This window comes from Schistocerca americana, chromosome 4 (assembly GCF_021461395.2).
Source record: "Schistocerca americana isolate TAMUIC-IGC-003095 chromosome 4, iqSchAmer2.1, whole genome shotgun sequence".
Classification (NCBI taxonomy): domain Eukaryota; kingdom Metazoa; phylum Arthropoda; class Insecta; order Orthoptera; family Acrididae; genus Schistocerca; species Schistocerca americana.
Window position 1 is genome coordinate 822,871,539 of NC_060122.1, and position 23,645 is coordinate 822,895,183.

General features: G+C 43.8%; 1 protein-coding gene across 1 annotated transcript in view; it reads left to right on the forward strand.

Moving 5' to 3' along the window:
- Positions 1 to 23,645, forward strand: part of LOC124613832 (titin homolog) — a 1,109,199-nt gene that overhangs the window by 446,406 nt on the left and 639,148 nt on the right. Inside the window, exons 18-19 of the mRNA XM_047142555.1 lie at positions 9,365 to 9,631; positions 13,304 to 13,436. Coding sequence (XP_046998511.1) covers positions 9,365 to 9,631; positions 13,304 to 13,436 — 400 coding nt within the window. The remainder of the gene's footprint in view (positions 1 to 9,364; positions 9,632 to 13,303; positions 13,437 to 23,645) is intronic.

Consider the following 23,645-nt stretch of genomic DNA (forward strand, 5'->3'; position numbering starts at 1 on the left):
GTATGGGTATACAAATAAAGAGCTATGTAAACAGACAGAATACGGCTCTGCGGTCGGCAACACCTATATAAGACAACAAGTGTCTGATTCAATTGTTAGATCGGTTACTGCTGCTAAAATGGCAGGTTATGAATATTTAAGTGAGTTTGAACGTGGTGTTGAAATCGGCGCACGAGCGATGGGACACAGCATCTCCAAGGTAGCGATGAAGTCGGGACTTTCCCGTAGGACCATTTCACGAGTGTACCTTGAATATCGGGAGTCCGGTGAAACATCAAATCTCCGACATCGCTCCGGCCGGAAAAGGATCCTGCAAGAATGGGACCAACTATGACTGAAAAGAATCGCTCAGCGTGACGCAAGTACATTTCCACAAATTGCTGCAGATTTCAGTGCTGCGGCAGGAACAAGTGCCAGCGAGCGAACCATTCAACGAAATATCATCGATGTGGCCTTTCGGAACCGAAGGCCCACTCGTGCACCCTTGATGGCTGCACGACACAAAGCTTTGCGCCTCGCCTGGGCCCGTCAACACCGACATTGGACTGTTGATGACTGGAAACATGTTGCCTGGTCGGACGAGTCTCGTTTCAAATTGTATCGAGCGGATGGACGTGTACGGGTATGGAGACAACCTACCGAATCCATGGAGCCTGCATGTCAGCAGGGGATTGTTCAAGATGGTGGACGCTCTGTAATGGTGTGGGGCGTATGCAGCTGGAGCGATGTGGGACCCTGATACGTCTAGACACGACTCTGATAGGTGACACGTACGTAAGCATCCTGTCTGATCACCTGCATCCAATCATGTCCACTGTGCACGACGGACTTGGGCAACTCCAGCAGGACAATGCGACACCCCACAAATGGCTCTGAGCACTATGCGACTTAACTTCTGAGGTCATCAGTCCCCTAGAACTTAGAACTAATTAAACCTAACTAACCTAAGGACATCGCACACATCCAAGCCCGAGGCAGGATTCGAACCTGCGACCGTAGCGGTCGCTCGGCTCCAGACTGCAGCGCCTAGAACCGCACGGCCACTCCGGCCGGCTGACACTCCACACGTCCAAGATTGCTACAGAGTCCTCCAGGAAAACTCCTCTGAATATGAACATTATTGAGCATATCTGCACGTCTGCATATCTCACGGATTTACGGACAGCCCTGCAGAATTCATGGTGTCAGTTCACTCCAGCACTGCTTCGGACATTATTTGAGTCCATGCCATGCCGTGCTGCGGACCTTCTGCGTGCTCACAGGGGCCCTACTGGATATTGGGAAGGTGTGCCAGTTTCTTTGGCTCTTCAGGGTATCTTAAGTTCGTGACTGGTATTATTCATCTCGTTATCTAGGAGTGAGTTTCGTGCTATATACGGAAGGAATCGCATTTCAGAGCATCAGATACACCTTAGCTGGTCACACTTTAGACAACATCATATACCTTGCATGGCATGTTGAGCCAGACGTGTTAGCGACCGATGGTCTCTCCAGCCCGCCTGTGGTTTTGATTCGGTTTGCCACGTCCGTTTAGGCAAATAATGCTGGATTGGTTCTCAATTTCAGAAAGTACGATACACAAACAGTTACAATACGTTAACACAAAGAACAAAATTGTGCACCGTCCTCGACTCTCCTGCTGTGGCTTAGCTGACGAGTAGGGCGGTGGGAAGAGCACTCGGCGATTAAATTAAATATATCTGCCAAACTATGACGAACTAGTCGACCGAGCAGCACGGGGTAAAGTCTGGGGAAGAGAGAGTTTGTCAAGTGGTCCCTGGTGTCGCATGCTTACGTCACTGACGACAGCCGGCAACCTTACATGATTTCAGTGGAATACCCTTCCCAACAGTATGTTGCAGTTATCACCTTCATGTATTACAGACCTATTAGAGACTAGGAAGTTGCTCGCCGATATCCTTTGGGTGCTTAGAATAATACCGTTGGATATTTAATTTTTTCATTTATTCCATAAATATTCCTTTATCTGACTGAAGCCATGACAGGGCCCAAACTTCACGTTCATATATTGAAATGCATCCCAATCATCATCATCACCTTCATCTTCAGCCCTTTTATAAGCTACTTGACTTTCGCTGCAGTGTAAATCTCTCCTCTAAGCATTCCGATGCTTTCAACTTCGTGCCTGCCTGTTAATCCTGCGAATCGTATTTACAGCAGACTGAGTGAACGGGTTTGAGAAGTGAGCGCAAGGACTAAAAACATACAAAAACGAAAACCTACAAAAAAGCTCAGAAAAGAAATTGAATAAAATATATACGTACTGTGCATCCAAACAATCGTCATGTACATGTTCTCTAGTTTCGGCAGATATTTGGAATTTCGTTTTTGCAGCGTCCAATTGGTGTCAGCACCGACAAAAGTGGCTTATCGGGGCTTTCATGACACGCCCACTGTTGACTGAAAGCGTCGGTTTGTTACCCGTTACGAAATGAGCGGAATTTTACGTGCCAGTTTGACACAGAGGTCCAAAATTTGTCTAGGCATTGGAAAAACGAAACTGCAGATATCTGGCAAAACACCAGAAAAAAACGCGCCAGATGGCTCTCAGAGGGACACCTGATATGTATCAGAAAATTCAGTTTCATTCATAGAATACATATCAGGACTCAGATATTGTGCCGGCCGGAGTGGCCGAGCGGTTCTAGGCGCTACAGATTGGAACCGCGCGACCGCTACGGTCGCAGGTTCGAATCCTGCCTCGGGCATGGATGTGTGTGATGTCCTTAGGTTAGTTAGGTTTAAGTAGTTCTAGGTTCTAGGGGACTGATGACCTCAGAAGTTAAGTCCCATAGTGCTCAGAGCCATTTGAATTTTTGAATCAGATACTGGCAAAGTATTTCATAAGGTATCGAGGTACCTGAATCGACGTTTTAATTAATAGTTATCGTATTAACGATTGAAAATCCTCAAAGTCAGGATCGGAAACAAATTTTTATTGTGATTACTGGTTTCAGCTACACACAATATCTTCAGATATTATGTAGTCGTTTGAAGTCTCCAGTCGCCTGACTTGACAATTTTATTGTGTTTATTAATATTGTCAACGTAGGAGAGAAACGATCAGTCGTAATTTATATATTAAGGACTGAAAATGGTCGAAGTCAACATACATGATGAAGTTGACAAGTCAGTCGACAGGAGACCGGTCAGCTGCGTAATATCTGAAGGTGGCTCACGTGTAGGTGAACCTAGCAATCAGATTAGAAATTTATTTGCGACATTGACTGCGAGGATTTTCAGTCTTTAGCGCAAGAACTGCGACAGATCGATCGTCTCCAACGATGACAATGTCAACAAAGATGATTATCTATATTAATTCAAACGCCACCTTTCAGTTGAAAGAAATTACCTGCGTAGACAGGGTTGTAGACTCTCCCCGATGTTATTCAATCTGTATATTGAGCAAGCAGTAAAGGAAACAAAAGAAAAATTCGGAGTAGGTATTAAGATCCATGGAGAAGAAATGAAAACTTTGAGGCTCTCCGATGACATTGTAATTCTGTCAGAGACACCAAAGGACTTGCAAGAGCAGTTGAACGGAATGGACAGTGTCTTGAAAGGAGGATATAAGATGAACTTCAACAAAAGCAAAACGAGGATAATGGAATGTAGTCGAATTAATTCGGGTGATTCTGAGGGAATTAGATTAGGAAATGAGACACTTAAAGTAGTACAGGTGTTTTGCTATTTGGGAAGTAAAATAACTGATGATTGTCGAAGTAGAGAGGATATAAAATAATGACTGGCAATGGCAAGGAAAGCGTTTATGAAGAAGAGAAATTTGTTAACATCGAGTATATATTTAAGTGACAGGAAGTCGTTTCTGAAAGTACTTGTATGGAGTGTAGCCATCTATGGAAGTGAAACATTTACGATAAATAGTTTGGACAAGAAGAGAATAGAAACTTTCGAAATGTGGTGCTACAGAAGAATGCTGAAGATTAGATGGGTAGATCACATAACTAATGAGGAGGTGTTGAACAGAATTGGGGAGAAGAGGAGTTTGTGGCACAACTTGACAAGACGAAGGGACTGGTTGGTAGGACATGTTCTGAGGCATTAAGGGATCACAAATTTAGCATTGGAGGGCAGCGTGGAGGGCAAAAATCGTAGAGGGAGACCAAGAGATGAATACACTAAGCAGATTCAGAAGGATGTAGGCTGCAGTAAGTACTGAGAGATGAAGAAGGTTGCACAGGATAGAGTAGCATGGAGAACTGCATCAAACCAGTCTCAGGACTGAAGACCATAACAACAACAACATTCGTTGCATTGCCTGAGTTGCTTCAGAATTCATCAGGCTGTGTGGTGTTAGTTCGTGGAAGCTGTGCGCCACAAAACCTATTACGTCACTGCGGGTGGGAGATGCTTGTCACTTTCAGTAAATGCTAGTAATGCTTAGAATAATTGCTAAAGGCCAAAGCAAACGCAAAATCTTGAATCACACGGAGAGAACTGATAAGTGAAATATGCAGTGACGAGCCAGAATATTGCGACCACGTGATCAGTAGCGCATTGGTCCTCCTCTGGAACGCAGCAGAACAGCCACTCTGCGTGGTGTGGCTTGGACATGTTACTTGTCGGTCTCCGGAAGGAAGTCGCGTCAAATGTCTACGCACAGGTCACGTGACTGCTGTAAATCGCGGGCCACTGGTTTGTCGGCGTTTGCCTCATAGCGTCCTACATCTGCTGTAGTGGATTCACATCAGGCGAATTGGTGGGAAGACATGTGAGGGCTTGCGCAGGGACAGTTTGTCGTGATATAAGATGCAACCGCCGTCGGGGAAGACATGAAGCATGATGGGATGCAGGTGGTCCGCAGTAATGTTAGCATAGTCTACATTGTCGGGGTGCCTTCGATTACCACCAGATGGCCCGTGGAAGCCTAGTTGAAAGTTTCCTGTTACATAATATCATGCTAACGGCCTGAATCCGTAGCGCGGTGCGTGTTTCGTGCAACCGCTTGCCTGGATGATGGCGTATCTTGACACCGCCATTGACGTGGTATAACACGAAACGTGATTCGACGGACGAGATGACGAGTTTCCATCGACCCAAGTCGAATCTCGATAATCCCGACCCCGCTGCAGTCGCAGTTAACGATGTCCCAGCGTGAACGTCCTAATACGTGAGGACCGTCTGCTGATGATGAGCCATCAGCGTCCAACACGTTGTCGCCTGCTCGTGGTAACACCGTCATTCAACAACTTTCGATAGTTGCTCTCGACAGCAGCACACGGGCAGCTGATCAGCTTCGCCGTTGCGAGATGCTTCTCTCCAAGCGCCGCCTCATAGCAATTCTTTGCCAAAGTCGTTTGTGTCTGTGGGTTCCCATACTTTGAGGCCGTACCACACCGGAATAACATCACGTTCGTCTCTGCTCCAATGATACGCTTTTCTTGTCGCATCAGCACCGGGCTACCTGCCATCTCGCAGTGGGCAGCGCTCATAAAGTTTCGGCTGATACGTCTGAGTAAAAGGCGATTATGAATAGAGACGCGTAATTTGAAGCAATTTCACGTTGTAACCGAAATTTTTTCTTACGTTACATTAGAACCAACCACAGTATGCGAAAATTTATGTTGTGGTGGACAAAGGGCCTTCCATCTGCACCAGCAGGCTATGTATAGGCAAAGGTTGCTGCCAGTGGCCGGCCGGAGTGGCCGAGCGGTTCTAGGTGCTTCAGTCCGGAGCCGCGTGACTGCTACGGTAGCAGGTTCGAATCCTGACTCGGGAAAGTATGTGTGTGATGCCCTTACGTTAGTTAGGTTTAAGTAGTTCTAAGTTCTAGGGAACTGATGACCTCATATGTTAAGTCCCATAGTGCTCAGAGCCATTTTTTGCTGCCAGTGGCCTAGCAAATGAAAATATGTAACAAAATCGTCGGACATCGTAACAAATTAGTGTCAATACGATTCAAATATTTTATTTTAGCATTTTTTTTCATGTCAAATCTGCGAATAACACTTATTCCAAATCAAGGTAGCTAAAAGTAGAAATGTCCCTTCGAAGACTATATATATATATATATATATATATATATATATATATATATATATATCAAAACACTTAGAAATTATAAGGAAACATATAACGAGAACAGTTACTAAAATTTTGTTCACAGTCGCCTAGTTAGCCCTAAGTATAGAGAAAATTCGAGGTGGTTCATTCAAGACAACTCGCAGTGCAATGATTAACAATACTTAGTGTCTGACCGCAGCACACAATTTTATATAGTGAATATGACAAATTCGTGTGAATTGGTCTTAGTTTCCAATGAGGGCTGCAGAAATTTAATCACTATTATCAGTACGACGGTTCACTCACTAACATTAAAGAAAAATGGCTCTGAGCACTGTGGGACTTAACACCTGAGGTCATCAGTCCCTTCGCTCGGCCAGAACGGCCGGCACTAACATTAGACACTTTCATCAACATAATGCAAATCCTACCTTTTCACTGTCGCTTTGTGTCTTCGTGGAACAACGCGCGACTAAGACGGCGAATGTTTTGCAACACAGGGTGCACGTAATGATCATCAGTGTGCACCCGTCCTCAATACCAACAGAGAAATCGAACCTTCCCATCGAAGCTTTTGGTGGTAACCTTACCCTACATCGAGTACTTACAATCGAACTTTGATTTACGAAAAGAGCAGAGAATACAATAGATTTATATAACATGGTACTGAATAATACGCATCATCAGATTTTGAGTTCACAAATGTATAAAGATGTGCGATTTCCTCTAAACTGCGTTTGTTGTTCAAATTTTATTGTTTCTTTCGACAGTTTGCTATTTCTAACCTTTTGGTAGTAACCTTAACCTACTTCGTGTACTGGCAATCGAACTTTGATTTACGAAAAGAGCAGAGAATACAATAGATTTATTCTTGGAAGGATAGACAGCATTGGTCGTATATTTTTGTTTATTATCGCAAAATCGATTTTCGGTCACTTATTGACCATCTTCAGTGCTGTAATATATAACTTAAATTAGTAAGCACTGGTGTCAATAAGCTTACGGCGATCACATAGACTAGTGTCTTTAGTGCTTACTAATTTAAGTTATATATTACAGCACTGAAGATGGTCACTAAGTGACCGAAAATCGATTTTGCGATAATAAACAAAAATATACGACTAATGCTGTCTATCCTTCCAAGTATATCCATTATCTGGTCGTAGTGCACAGGACACTATGGCGTCGCCAATCAACAATAGATTTATGTAGGACGGTACTGAATGCTAGTCATCAGCAGATTTTGATTTCACAGATGTATAAAGATGTGCACTTCCGTGATATTTCTAGAATGAAATTTTCACCCTGCAGCAGAGTGAGCCGACAATACGAAATTTCCTGGCAGGTTAAAACTGTGTGCCGGATCGAGACTCGACCTCGGGACGTTTGCCTTTGGCAGGCAAGTGCTCTACCAACTGAGCTATAGAAGCACGGCTTACGAATCTTCCGCACAGCTTCAGTTCTGCCAGTACCTCGTCTCCTACCTTCCATACTTCTCTCTCTTCGCAGGAGAGATTCTGTGAAGTTTGAAATGTAGGAGACTAAGTATTGGCAGGATTGAAAGTGTGAGAAGGGACTGTGACGCTACAACGCAGTCCTTGCTATGAATGTTTTCGCTTACTTAACACATGAAACTGTTTGTATACGATGTATTGTCTAGTGTAAATATGTATTGTAAATACTATGTTTAAATTATGTAATATTTAACACTGGCAAGTCAGGGCACATTTAGTTAACGTTGAAGTCAGAGAGATTGTTTTGTCGCGCCTCTGGGCGCGGGAGCGCGCCAGCGGGCAGTGGTAGCAGTGACGCCGTGCTCGGAGTAAGACGTGCAGTCGAGTGCTGCTAGTCCTAGCTGTGTTACATCTAACGGCTAGTGTGTGGATCTAAGTACGACGGGAAAGTAACGGTCGGCATATCTGGAAGCATGGCCGGGCAAGCTATTATGGATTAATGGGCATAGTGCTGAAGAAACGAGGGCTTAAATGTGAAGCGCACTGTCGGCGCAAGTCGCCACATTGTGTCGCTGCCGTGGACTTCCGTCGATCCACCGACAACGAGGGAAGTAAGATCTACGTAATTGTCGTAGAATAAAATTGTAGAAGGCTTGCCAGTGACTGTGCTTTTCTCTGAAGTTGAACAATTAATAACAAGCACTTTATAATCGAAGTGTCGCAGTTACATTCCACCCGACAACAACACCAAGGAGGTTCCTTCCGATCCTTATCTTATTGAACCGAGTGTGTCACGCCATTATCAAGAGAAAATAAGTTAATTATCAAATTGTTTGCATAGACGGTGAAGAGTAAATTTCAGACGTTATCGTAGTTAACTGTTGCATTTAATAAGCTTACGCCAACCGCAGTAATTTAATAATAGACTGAAGTAATAAATTTGATTATTAAGATTTATTTCAATGCATATTCAGCTGAAGTTAACTCAAGGATATTTCATGAAACTATAAAGCTCATTCCACCTGACAATCCCCAAATTAATGAATTATTATCATTCAAAACATAGTTAATCAATATTGGCAATATATTTCATTATCAGTAGATTAAACTGTGCAAAGTACGTAATTTTAAAGACAGATTGACAGTCCATTATTCAAAGTCTCGATAGACAATTATCTTTGTTGTCAGCATTGCACTTAGCCGACAAATTATGAACAAAATATGTGTAGTTAGATTGTTGTGACATTGTTTTATATGACTTCTGAGCCTGACACAGCACTTACGTAAGGCTTCCCGTTCCACCTGCTGCGCTACAAACAGGTAAACTTTATTTTTGACACAATTATTCAAGTACTTAACAGTACTGTCTCTTATCAGTTGTGCTGGCGACCGATTTTTTAATTGCTTTTACAACTTAATCATTTCTTTCGGCAAAATTTCCACTGGCAAAATTTATTTCCAAATTATTTCCATTATTTCATTTACCGATCGTTATTGAATGAAATTACTCATTCAATAACAGTCAAGTTATAACGTCTCCTGTTTCCCGCAGAATAATCATTATTTACTTCGGATTCGGATAGCTTATCCCGACGCGGGTCAAAATTCATAATTCACGGTCATTATCAACTTGTAATTTTGCAAATCCCGGGAAGCAGGGGGGTGTTATAGGATCCTGAGTCGCGCTTGGATAGCTCAGTTCGTAGAGCACTTGCCCGCCAAAGGCAAAGGTCCCGGCGCACAGTGTTACGCTGCCAGGAAGTTTCAGTTTGCTACTTATTTCCTGGCGGCCTACTTCTTGATGCACCACCTGCCTCTTCTGAGCCGCCGCTCTGTCAGCTACAGTGGCCGGCGTGTGCCCGCAGGCACCGCGACGGGGTGCGTCTGCGGCCGAGCCGTCGCGCCGTCATGACGCTGGACCACGACGGCGCGGTGCAGCTGTCGCTGGGCGGCGTGACGCGCCGCGACGCCGGCGTCTACACGTGCACCGCCACCAACGCCGTGGGCCGCGCAGAGACCAGCGCCACCGTCACCGTGCTGCCCGCCGACGCCGACGCCGCCCCCGCCACCGACGACGATGCCACCACCGACTCCGTGCAGCGGACGCCGCAGCTGCTCACGCCGGACGTACCGTGAGTACTTCCATCGCGTTCCACCAGGTGTCGCCCTGCTGTTGTCGTTGTGGTCTTCTGTCCCAAGACTGGTTTGGTGCAGCTCTCCGTGCTACTCTATACTGTGCAAGCTTCTTCATTTCCCAGTACCTACTGCAACCTACATCGTTTTGAATCTGCTTAGTGTATTCCTCTCTTGGTCTCCCTCCATGCTGCCCTCCAATACTAAATTGGTGATCCCTTGATGCCTCAGAACATGTCCTACCAACCGATCCCTTCTTCTAGTCAAGTTGTGCCACAAACTTCTCTTCTCCCCAATCCTATTCAATACCTCCTCATTACTTATGTGATCTACCCATCTAATCATCACCATTCTGCTGTAGCACCACATTTCGAAAGCTTCTATTCTCTTCTTGTCCAAACTATTTATCGTCCATGTTTCACTTCCATACATGGTAATAACTTCTCGGATTGTTTGCTAGTTTCCTAATGATTTGCTCGGTAAGGGTAATTTTATTTATGTCGACGAGTGGCACGCTATTTCACATTTCATTCATAAATTGACAATTAAGTAGATGCAGGATTTCGGAATATTGCGGTAAACAGGAGGTAATTCCCTGACGTCACGAAAAATGAAAAAAGAAGGGAGACTGCGTAACGACGTAGAGAAACTAGCAGCTGCTGATGAAACGGGGGGGCAAGATAGACGTCGTGATGGTCAGCAATTTGGAGACGATACCCCTCAAACAAATAAACTCAAATAATGCCATAGTGCAAAAACAAAGTCTTGGAATGGATTACAACAAGAATATGAGAGGTATAGACAGGGGTGACACCCTGTTGGAAACCTACCTAATGGATCGAAGCTGATCGAAAAAAATATTGTCAGGAGATGTTTCGTCGTGCTTCAATGCATACGTTCCGTACAAAAGACGTGGCTGCCAAAAGAGCAGACTGAAATTCGTGAACGCACCCATAAAAAGCAACTTATCTTGCAACCACGCATTTCCCTAAATTTAGCCAAGCACAACGAAGAAAAGACTAGAAGCAGATGTGCAGAATGCGAGAGAAGCAATACCATTCTCTCCTCTAACAAATTCTATTCGTTCGTTATACGCTTTATTTTTGGTTCCTGTACTATAATAATAAACAAAGAAACGTTTCAGTGAATGAGCGAGCCACGTTGAGCGACTGCGCCAGCCCTCGCTAGGGGCAGGAAATACTGGCAGAAGGGGAGCAGCTTGGGGCGCAATAAAAATACCCACTTCAAGGTTAAATTACACTGATCGTTGTTTTTTTTCTCACGTTCTTCCGTCATAGTTTCAGGATATTATTGGTTTTCAGTTGTAATGTATAATATTGGCAAATTTCTTACAGCACACACTGTCTGCTCGAAAGTATCTCTTCGCCTTTACGACTGTTTACTGAGGGAACTTTCAGTGAGGTGTACGAACCTATGTGGAGGAATGGCTGCCCATTCATCGTCAAGAGCAACTCATCAATAAACCAAAACTAAAGAAATCATCATGTCTGATTCCATGCCTTCAAACTTTACAGTTGAGGGACACATGTAGCCTATCTTCGACTTGATACGTATATACTGTCGTCTGAAAAGTGTTGTGAACAGCAGAAAACAAAACTGTCTACTTCATGTACATTACCTACGTCTCCAAAACACTAAAGTGTGTTCAAAGAATTTTTTGTTGTTGTACCACATTGCGCTGCACAACCAAAATGTGTCCGTATGCCTTTTCTTCACCAGAAGTGGTTAGCCACGGCTTAAAGAATATGATGATGCATGTTCTTTATTATTTTATTTTTATTTTATTTTTTTTGAGCCCTGAGGCTTCTGACTGGTTTGATGCGGCCCGCCACAAATTCGTGCCAACCTCTTCATCCCTGAGTAGCCCTTGCAACCTACGTCCCACATAGGCGATTCCTTAACTTCACCTACTTCGTGACCATCAGCCTCAAAGTTAAGTTTCTCGCTGTTCTCAGTTCTGCTACTTCTCCTATCTTTAAAATTTACAACTGAGGGACACTTGTAGTCTGTTTTCGACCTGACACATAGATAATGTCGTCTGAAAAGTAAGTGTTTTTACAATCGCATAACACCGAATCTTTAGCGTCATCCTAAGCTACCCAGCTACCAACGTACGCAGGGCAGATAAACTATGCGTACTTTCCTCTACTCGGATTTGGGTCTTTTTCTTTCTTTTTATAGATTTCGATACTTTTTTCGAGTTAATCTTTTCCTAGAAATAAAGAGATATGTTTTTTTACATTCAGATGTTGTTTCTTCTTACGAGGTGCATTCAAGTTCTAAGGCCTCCGATTTTTTTTCTCCGGACTGGAAAGAGATAGAAACATGCGCATTGATTTAAAATGAGGCCGCGTTCATTGTCAATACGTCCCAGAGATGGCAGCACCGTACTGCAGATGGAATTTTAACGCCAGTGGCGAGAATGAGAACTGTTTTAAATACTTAATATGGCGACGTTTTCCTTACTTGAACAGCGTGCAATCATTCGTTTTCTGAATTTGCGTGGTGTGAAACCAATTGAAATTCATCGACAGTTGAAGGAGACATGTGGTGATGAAGTTATGGATGTGTCGAAAGTGCGTTCGTGGGTGCGACAGTTTAATGAAGGCAGAACACCGACTGACAACAAACCGAAACAACCTCAGGCTCTCACAAACCGGTCTGACGACATGATCGAGAAAGTGGAGAGAATTGTTTTGGGGGATCGCCGAATGACTGTTGAACAGATCGCCTCCAGAGTTGGCATTTCTGTGGGTTCTGTGCACACAGTCCTGCATGACGACCTGAAAATGCGAAAAGTGTCATCCAGGTGGGTGCCACGAATGCTGACGGACGACCACACGGCTGCACATGTTGACATGTTGACGCGCAATGACAGCACGAATGGGACTTTCTTTTCGTCGGTTGTGACAATGGATGAGATGTGGATGCCATTTTTCAATCCAGAAACAAAGCGTCAGTCAGCTCAATGGAAGCACACAGATTCACCGCCACCAAAAAAATTTCGGGTAACCGCCAGTGCTGTAAAAATGATGGTGTCCATGTTCTGGGACAGCGAGGGCGTAATCCTTACCCAATGCGTTCCAAAGGGCACTACGGTAACAGGTGCATCCTACGAAAATGTTTTGAAGAACAAATTCCTTCCTGCACTGCAACAAAAACGTCCGGGAAGGGCTCCGCGTGTGCTGTTTCACCAAGACAACGCACCCGCACATCGAGCTAACGTTACGCAACAGTTTCTTCGTGATAACAACTTTGAAGTGATTCCTCATGCCCCCTACTCACCTGACCTGGCTCCTAGTGACTTTTGGCTTTTTCCAACAATGAAAGACACTCTCCGTGGCCGCACGTTCACCAGCCGTGCTGCTATTGCCTCAGCGATTTTCCAGTGGTCAAAACAGACGCCTAAAGAAGCCTTCGCCGCTGCCATGGAATCATGGCGTCAGCGTTGTGAAAAATGTGTACGTCTGCAGGGCGATTATGTCGAGAAGTAACGCCAGTTTCATCGATTTCGGGTGAGTAGTTAATTAGAAAAAAAATCGGAGGCCTTAGAACTTGAACGCAGCTCGTAGAAGCTGAGCGCCAGCACGCAGAGAGTTCACCGCCACTGAGGCCGCACCGTAGTACAGTGGTGTGTCGTGTGCCTGCAGGTACTCCCAGGAGCCGATGTTCCTGACGAAGCCGCGCTCGACCGAGGCCCGCGAGGGCGACACCGTAGTCATCCAGTGCGAGGTGGTGGGCGACCCCAAGCCCGACGTCTTCTGGCTGCGAGACTTCCTCAAGGTCAGTGACCGCGCGCGCACTTACCACCAGTCAACATAGGCGGCTGCTTTTCACAGATTTTCTGTTTTCTTGGGGGCTTAAATCGACTGCCGAGCGCGACTGCAGTATCATCTGCCGTCGAATAGTACCCCGAAATTACGTACATCATTCCTGTAGTACACGATACCTGTCTGTTTGCATTAGCGTAGTACTGACTGTACACATCTAAAGAATAAAAGTGCCATCGACACCACGAACTTTAAAAAAAGGTGAAAGCTTATTTGTATGTTTCCAGAAATAGTGGACATCTCTCATTTTGTAAAAACATGGTTTGTTACTGTTTGAACAAAAAATACGTTTTGACGCGCCAGTGCCTTCGTCGTGGCGTGTTTCTCGTTCAGAGAACAATTATTTTGCCTCTGAGTAATAGCGGTTCAACGAAAGTGAAACTTATAAACTCTATCCTAGTTTAAAATTACGCTTTATACTACTCTATGCTGAGTGTCGCTGGTTTTTTCGTAGGACAGCGCATTATAGAAAAGTGTCCTACTTTAATGGTCGTAAGCTCCTCTAACGATATGCAGCGCGTGTTAGTAAATCGCGGAATCGTGCAATTAAATTCTGATGTATCGAGCGAAGCTTACGGTGCTTGTAATGTAGAGTTACCTGTGTTGAGAATAAGTGACATTTATTGCACATTTTTATGCTCATTAAGTTACTTGGCAAATATGTAGTAGGTGATAAGTTGCTTAATTTAAAAAATAAAACTCTCGTGAAATGTTGCAAAAACGAGTTTGAGGCCATGAAGATCTCAAGCTACTTTTCCAGAATATCGGAAAATACACAGAAATCCGCAAACATTTTAGAAACTTTCAGTATTGTAACATTAAGTCACAGGGCTTCCTCTAACTTTTTTTAAACAGCTACATGAATGCAGACATTTGTTCAGACACGTGCAGGGTGCTAATAACAGCATCAAACGGCATTTTTTATTTTTTTTTTATTTTAACTCTAGCCCTTGTATTGCTATCTGCTCCTTGCCCTTTCCTGGTATCCTAGAGGAGAGTAAATGTTGTGAGAAATGTAAAATTTAAAAAAATCCAATAAAACGTGCTGACAGCGTCTCAATAAGAGTTCAACACTGGGGTGATTCTAATTTTTCAAGTTTTACTATTTCTTTTGCCACTCGCAGTTTAGTTCCAGTGCAAAAAAAATGAGTTGTATGTAACTTGAGTTCAATAACAAAAGGAGAAGTGGTGCACCTCGGTTCCTACAGTTGAAAAAAACAGTCGCATAAAAGTCTTATTTATTTCTTATCTAAGAAATATTTTTCGGAAGTAACTAATGAACCACTAACTTCATTACTTTCAGCTTGATTATTAATACTGCTGCATATCTATCAGACTATTGTGTACAACGTTTCTGAGGCAAATATGAGAAATAAATCACAAATACATTTACAAAATCTTATTCTTTGATAAAGTCCCTTTTTATGCCTTGGAAACTAAAGGCGATACGCAAATACTGAAGCAAATATTGCTTCTGTTTCCCTCTTTTTTTGTAAATAACTTACTATTGTCTTTCATAAACTTCGTAACGCTGTTAATTGGATCATGCAAAATCTTCTGTTTAAAAACGAGATGGAGAACGTTGATGAAATCTTCAGTTCCGCGCCACTGTAAAGGATTTGCTGTAAAGAGATTTGTGGTCGAAGAGATAAGAGCTTAATATTTTTTATTAGAAACAAATTGTCGAATTCCATTATAGATCATTACTCGTATTTCATTTGTTTCTATTTGAATACTTGTAAGGTTTAAGACGTAATGCGTTGGCCATGTTCATTGGTGACTGAAATTAATATTTGTTTAAAGTTATTTGAAGCGAGTGGTACGCGAGCAAACGTAAAGGAGCTGAAGATGAAGACAGTGTACTTGAAACTAACGCTTCATTCTCTCAGAATTGAAAGACTTCTGGGGTTGTGCGGGCTGGAAGGGCTCCGATCTCACTGCTCGCTCTATATTATATTTGCTCATCAGGTTCGGAGGGACCATGCGGTTCGAAACTACTTGGCCATGGAAGGAGTCAGTACATACGAGGGTCACTCCAAAAAAAAATGCACACTATTTTTGTAAACATACAGTTTTCATTCTGCATGTGTGAAAGTTTTACAGTGTGTAGATATATCCTTCCCGCTTCTTTTCATACTTAGTTCAACCTGTTCCCGTGAGTGGAGCCGTCACAGCATGTCTTGAAGATGGCTGCTACACTTGACGATCGTCAGAAGCAATGTGCTGTCACAGAATTACTGTGCTGTGAAAACGAGACAGTGGGGAACATCCACAAGAGGTTGAAAAAGGTGTAGGGAGATGCTGCTGTCGATCGCAGTACAGTTAGTCGGTGGGCAAGCAGGTTACGTGATGAAAGCGGGCACGGCAATATTGAGAACTGTCCTCGCAGCGGCAGGCCTCGTACTGCACACACTCCATACAATGTGCAGAGAGTTATAGAATTGGTGCGTGCTGACAGACACATCACAGTGAACTAATTATCACGCTACGTTGGGATAGAGAAAGGAAGTGTTTACAGAATACTGAAAGGGTTGGCGTTAAAAAAGCTTTGTGCCAGTTGGGTTCCCAGGATGTTGACAGTGGCTCACAAAGAAACAAGAAAAACGGTAAACACCTTACAGTCCTGACCTGGCTCCATGTGACTATCATCTCTTTGGGAAACTGAAAGACTCTCTTCGTGGAACAAGGTTTGAAGATGATGACTCCCTTGTGCACGCTGCCAAACAGTGGCTCCAACAGGTTGGTCCAGAATTTTACCGTGCGGGTATAAAGGCGCTGGTTCCAAGATGGCGTAAGGCAGTTGAGAGAGATGGAAATTATGTGGAGAAATGAAAATATTGTTCCTAAAGGATGTATCTACATACTGTAAGACTTTCAGACATGTAGAATATAAGATGGGTTTAAAAAAATAGTGTGCATTTGTTTTGGAGTGACCCTCGTATTTTACAAAACGCTGAAAAAAGTTTGTAAAGTAAATTGTGACGGTATGTATGAATGAACAACACATCACACAGAAAAGTTGTGAGCTATTGAGAGGATCTCCTGTACAGAATGGACGGAGTTTGCCTCAATGAAATCTTTCAACTTAGACTGGAATACTTGTTTTTTCCCCCGATCCTGCTGCAAGCCTGTCGAAAATGAAACTTGCTAAGTAGTGCACACGCTTCTGTACAATGCTTAAGGAAGTGTTATTCAAGCGCGTATCTTCTCCTGTGTAGTATTCACTAGCTGAATGTGGCAGATTCTTGTGAACGACTGAGTATTGTCAACAGAAAATCCCACGAAGGTAAAATACAGGGGAATCCAAGAACGTTGTAGAAGGGTAAATATATGAAGAAAAGTCCGGTAAACACAGTATCGAAAATGAATCATGTGGTTGTAGCTCTTAAGTTATGCATTTTGGACCCTGTTTACCAGACATTCCTTGATGCATTTAGCTAGCTCCATCATTCCTGAAAGTTTGTAACATCGTGACGGAATCACCATTTATATAGAGGGGTGGCGAAATCGGAATTCGCAGTCGCATAAACAACAGCCTGCGCTAAGTTCGCTAACTCCCAGCGCATATCAGTATTAGCGGAACATTCGGAATACAACAACATAATACATTATGAACATTCGGAATATAAGAACGTAGAACATAGCAGAGTGAAACAAGTAAAGAAACATCCCCATTCCACTGTTAGAGACAGTGGAGAATATTTTTAAGAGGTGTCACTGGTTTGTCATATCATCCAACCAATGCGATCCATAAAAGGAGAAAGTAATCTGCGTAAATCAAGTAATGAATCAATTTATTACGAAGTAATATTTTCCTAAGTTGATGGCTTTCTTTCTTTTTCTGGTTTTGCCGACTTTGACGCCCCTTAGGGACCCTTCCCCATTATCCTACTAAACCAGAATTTGACACTGCTCTATTTTACATTGAATGGAACCAAACTGATCTCGTATCCCAAGAAGAAAACTATTGTAAGTAGGCTGTTTAGCGTTTTATATTGGTAACGCCACGTAGCGCTCTGTATGAAAATCACTGGCTGTGCTGTGTGCAGTCTGTAGCTGGTTAGCATTGTTGTAATATTCGCTATTGTAGTGTTGGGCGGTTGGCTGTTAACAGCGCGTAGCGTTGTGCAGTTGGAGGTGAGCCGCCAGCAGTGGTGGATGTGGGGAGAGAGATGGCGGAGTTTTGAGAGCGGATCATCTGGATGTGTGTCCATCAGAGACAGTACATTTGTAAGACTGGGTGTCATGAACTGATATATATATATATATATATATATATATATATATATATATATATATATATATATATATACATAATGACTTTTGAACACTATTAAGGTAAATACATTGTTTGTTCTCTATCAAAATCTTTCATTTGCTAACTATGCCTATCAGTAGTTAGTGCCTTCAGTAGTTTGAATCTTTTATTTAGCTGGCAGTAGTGGCGCTCGCTGTATTGCGGTAGTTAGAGTAACGAAGATTTTTGTGGGGTAAGTGATTTGTGAAAGATATAGGTTAATGTTAGTCAGGGCCATTCTTTTGTAGGGATTATTGAAAGCCAGACTGCGTTGCGCTAAAAATATTGTGTTTCAGTTTAATGTTGATCAGAATAGGTAAAAAGCAAAATGTCTGAGTACGTTCAGTTTTGCTCAGCTGTTTGAAAATCAAATAATGTAAGAGGTTTATCAGCATAGTAATTCATAAGTTTTTCTAAGGAGACGTTTCTCTAACAGAAATTTTAAAATACGCCATATAAGAACCCCTTCATTGAACATCTATTGACAACCAGGGAGAACACTTGGGGAGTAGGCCTGCCACGCTGCTGTGTACCGCGAGATAATGTGATCGTCGTTAGGAATATTTACTGTGTGGGGCGCCGCCAGCGGCGAGTTTACTTTACTTTGCCAGCCTGGGATGCCGCCTCCCCCCTGCCTCCCGCTTACGGAGCCCGGCGCGGCCCGCTTGTTGAGCGGGTGATTTAGTGCCGCACTGCTAGCACGATTTGCGCGGCGCTACACTTGCTTACCGGATCGCGATACCGGCTCCTACATAAATCAGCATAGGGTAATAGGCAGGGGTCGCGGCGGGCGGCGGGGGGCGCCGAGGGGCGGCGGGGGGCGGCGCAATACGGCGGCCGGCAATCTGGCGGCGCCATGGCCCGTCCGCGAGCCGTCCTCATTACACGCGCCGTCCGCAGGGACAACAACTCAAATCCGCTCCTACTGCTGCTACGGGAAGGACCGTTTAACTATCGATATTATTTCTAGTACTTACTTGCAACGAGCTGCTAGCTGATCCCGATCTTGTTCCAGATGTTGGCTTTGCTGATTCGTCGTCTTGGCCAGTTACGTATATAAAATGATACGTGGGAAGTTGAGCCAGCGATTAGGACTCGAACCCAGATCCCCTGCTTTTCGCGAGCAGTTGCCGTAACATTTTCGCTATTCGAGCACGTCTCCTAGAGTGATCGCAGTTCCCTCCTATGGAATCCAGACATACTGCCCAGGGGAAACACACTGACCGTCTTGTAAAACTCTTTGTCACACAGCCTGTCCCATTTACCTTCGCCACTGCAGATAACTTATTGTCTGAAGTAAAATAAAAAATTTCATCGAGCTGAGTTGTCAAGTTATCAGAGAGACCTTAAGTGGCATGACTACCTTTCTTCAAATTAAGTAAGTCTTTTTAACCGTAGACTACTATGTTGTTGTTGTGGTCTTCAGTCCAGAGACTGGTTTCATTCAACTCTCTTAATTTATTACCCAAGAAGACGCCATCATCAGTAAAGCTGTATGCCCTCGGGAAAACTTGCGGCTGTAGTTTCCCCTTGCTTTCAGCCGTTCGCAGTACCAGCACAGCAAGGCCGTTTTGGTTAGTGTTACAAGGCAAGATCAGTCAATCATCCAGACCGTTGCCCCTGCAACTGCTAAAAATGCTGCTGCCCCTCTTCAGGAACCACACGTTTGTCTGGCCTCTCAACAGATAACCCTCCGTTGTGGTTGCACCTACGGTACGGCTGTCTGTATCACTGAGGCACGCAAGCCTCCCCACCAACGGCAAGGTCCATGGTTCACTGAACCCTCTTCACATTTCGATTTCAGTTAGTACCAATTCGCGGTCTCCGCCAGTCTAGTGTTGTCGGTAAGACACACATATATACTCTTGGGGACAATTCGGTACTTTATTTGTATTCAGTATATAGGATTAACTTTTCATGTGTTTTACTGTTCAGTACTACTTCCAAAGAAGTTTGTCTACAGAATATTTTCAACCAGGAATACAGAGTATATAATGATCATATCTCAACACAAGTATAAATTAATTATTTTTGAACGCCAGTATATTCCTGCTACTTCTGCAAGAAAACGCATTTGTACTTTGCATTCTCTAAGGTATGGAGAGAAGCTAGGACATAAGACGAGGAACACTAAGTCTCTTTTCTAAAGCATTACGTCTGCCATATTTAAGGTCATCACTACAAAAGATTGCCCCGTATATCAGTAACTGAGCCTTTTCTTTGCAAGACAATGAGCAACTGATCCCATCATGTTGAGCCTTAGCAAATGTCTCACAGAGCACAGTATTGGTTCAACTTTATACTGACAAGTATGAACACATGATCTAGGACCGGTTCTGTTATCGCCGGGACCCGTTAGCCGGCGGCACACGTCCACTGCTGCAGGTCTGAAGTGTGTTCAGACAAGTGAACGGTCAGCTTCGCCGCAGCAGGAAACGAGGCTTACTTCCTGTTAAACGTTGATGAAATAACATATAAAAATCATGCCGAATAATCCCTGTAAAACATACAAGTTTTACCGTGTCTTACATTATTCAGTGGCCTGCCAGTACTCGGAGTTGGCAGCCCGGAAATACAGATGCGTCCTGCGGGTGCTGTTACTCATTCCTAAGCTCACGATTGTATTACTGTAGACAACATGTATTTCCCACTGGCACAAGACGGGCCAAAGACCGTATTTGCAAGGACTCAGGAGGCTTCTATACACAGAAGATACAGAACCAACAGACCGAAGCGCTCCACCGAGCACTTTACCTGTCTTCATAGAACGTTAGCCTGAGACACCAGTCACATCGGAATACAAGTAGAGAAATGTATCACAAAACAGTGTTGTATGTTATACGCATAAAACAATGACTAACGGTACGTTAGTCGCTGACAACAACAAAAGTTTTTTTTTTTTGTGGTTTTAGGGCGCACAACTACAGTGGTCATTAGCGCCCAGACTAAGTTATGAATGCACTGCGAGGCACAAGGTTAAAACAGCAACTAAAAAGGACAACACTATAAAAGGCACATTAACAGGCAAGGGATTATAAGAAAACAGCATAATCAAATGTCCTGAGACAGGTTTGTCAAGTGGATAAAACGAAGAACGCGAGCAGCTGCTCCTGGGTCATCCGCTAAAATTTCATCCAGAGTACATGGCAGGCCAAGATCAACGCGCTGTGTATTAAAATTCGGACAGGACGTTAAAATGTGGCGTACCGTCAGCAATTGCCCATATGGGCAGAGCGGCGCCGGCGCAGCCGTCAGCAGATGGCGATGGCTGAACCGGCAGTGTCCAATTCGTAGCCGGGCCAAAACGACCTCATCCCGCCGAGAAGGGCGTGAAGAGGTCGTCCAAGCTGTGGGGAGAGGTTTCAAGGCCCGAAGCCTGTTTTCAGTAAGTTTAGACCAATCGGCATGCCACAGCGATAAAATGAGCAGACAAATGACCCTGCTAAAATCAGATGAAGGCACACAACAAGAAGCTGTCCGAGGCTGGAGGACCGCAGCCTTGGCCGCGGCATCTGCAGCTTCGTTCCCAGGGATACCGACACGGCCAGGAACCCACATAAACGTAACCGGAGAACCGTCGTCCATCAGCTGCTGAAGAGAGCGTTGGATCCGGTGCATGAAAGGGTGAACCGGATACGGATCACTGAGGCTCTGGATGGCGCTCAGGGAATCGGAGCAGATGACGTAAGCAGAATGTCGGTGGCGGCGGATGTAAAGAACAGCCTGGTAGAGGGCAAATAGCTCAGCTGTGAAGACCGAACAATGGCCAAGGAGCCGCTATTTGAAACTGTGTGCCCCGAAATTAAAAGAACACCCGACACCGTCATTGCTCTTAGAGCCATCTGTATAAATGAAGATCGTATTAACGAACTTCGAACGAAGTTCGACAAACCGGGAGCGGTATACCGAAGCTCGGGTAACCTCCTTTGGAGCGAGCTGAGGTCAAGGAAATCACAAGAGAAAAGGAAACGTATCGTCTCTAAAAGCCAAACACACTTGTTGACTAGGAGTTTACAATACAACGAAGTGGGTAACTCTGTCAGAAACCATAAGGAGGTGACTGGTAAATATAAAAGAGAAGGAATTGGCAGACCATAAAACAGGACGCTACTACGGTATAGCAACAGACGGTTCAGTCTTCGAGACAAGCATTTATTTAGACGTCTGTTTTTGTGATAGAGGGTTAAGCCAAAGCACAGAAAACCAAACTCTACTGCCAAAATGTAGTTTAGAATTAGCCTCCTCCTCATTGTAAATACACAAGTCAAATCTACTGTTGGTCCATCATGGCCAGGGGACATCGGGTGGTAAGTACTTTTCAATGTCAATAAACTTGATCAACAGCCGTGTACTTTAAGACATTTTATTTTAGTCTGAAAGCATCCAGTTTCGGCAATTAATTTATCTTTAGGTTCCATACGCTTTTATCCAAATAAGCAAACATCGTATAGCTCCATAAAACACTGGATATCTTGAATTACAATCGTTATACAAATGCTTCATACGAAGATGTGACAGCAACCTTATATGAAGCATTTGTATAACGATTAGAATTCAAGATATCCAGTGTTTTATGGCGCTATGCGATAAGTTCGTTTATTTAGATAAAGGCGTATGTGACCTGAAGATGGCAAAATGAATTGCCGAAACTGGTTGCTTTCAGAATAAAATAAAATATCTTAAAGAATACGGCTGTCGGTGAAGTTTATTGACATTGAAAAGAAATTCAAATCTACGGTCAGTCGGAGGAAGAAAAAGTATTTTATGGCACCGGAGAAACAAAGTTCCAAATACTGAAGTTCCTCACGTACCTATCTGGTTACTGTAATATTTAGATACTCACAATTTTACATTTATCGGCCGCATGAGGATCGTTATTTACGGAAGAAAAGACTATCTGTCAGAGATGGTCTGAGTGGCGTCCTATGTAAATATAAATGTGAAACTTATCAAGCGTTCCTTGTCCCACGCAGAGTGAGCCAACATGTAGGCATCCGAGCAGATAGCAGAATGGCCATACATCTGCTTTATCCGAGTCGCGTCTTCAGAGGTGTGGGGAATGTCTCTGAAAGAAGCCATGTTTCACGTAGAAACCGCTCCGCCTATCTTAATTTTCACGGCGCTTCTTTCCTGGTCTAGTTGGTTCTGTCTTACTAAAACAATACGAGCTGGCACAGCAAGTCCGTGCCCCTGTTACCCTCATTTACGTTCCTAGCATTCCCTAAAACTCTAATCCATTTACAGTGACTCGTCACACAATGATTTCGTTAAATGAAAAGGCTTCTAATGACCTCACTGTGTGTGGGATTTACGTTCGCTCATTGACAAACACACACACACACACACACACACACACACACACACACAGCGAGAGACTCCCTTCTTTTCACTCTCGCTGTTTAACTTTTGTGGTTCATTTTGCCTCTGCACTATTTCACCAGGTGCTGTATACAGTGGATTACCTTTCATATTTCTGCTCAAGCCTTACTGTGCAGCACTCTTAGTCCAATTGTTACTTTGAGCATTGTAACATGCTAATAAACGTAGGACCATTGAAACCATGTTTCTGTACCTGTCTTCTTTCGTGGGAATCCATTCACTTTGACTGTTGTTGCGGTGGGGTGGGGGTGGGGGGTCGGGAGAGGGCATCTGGAGGGCCTGGGCTACAGTTTAGCATGAAGCTGTAAGCACTGTGTGTCTTGGCACCTTTCACATCCACAAATAGAGTTCAAAGTGAAATTCATTCATGTTAAGAGGCTGAATAAATTTTTTACTGACTGGCATCTGAAGTATCGATCATAGTCTAGCTGCAGCACACTTATAACCAAAACAAAACACTGTTCAGTCTGGAAGTGTTTAGTAATG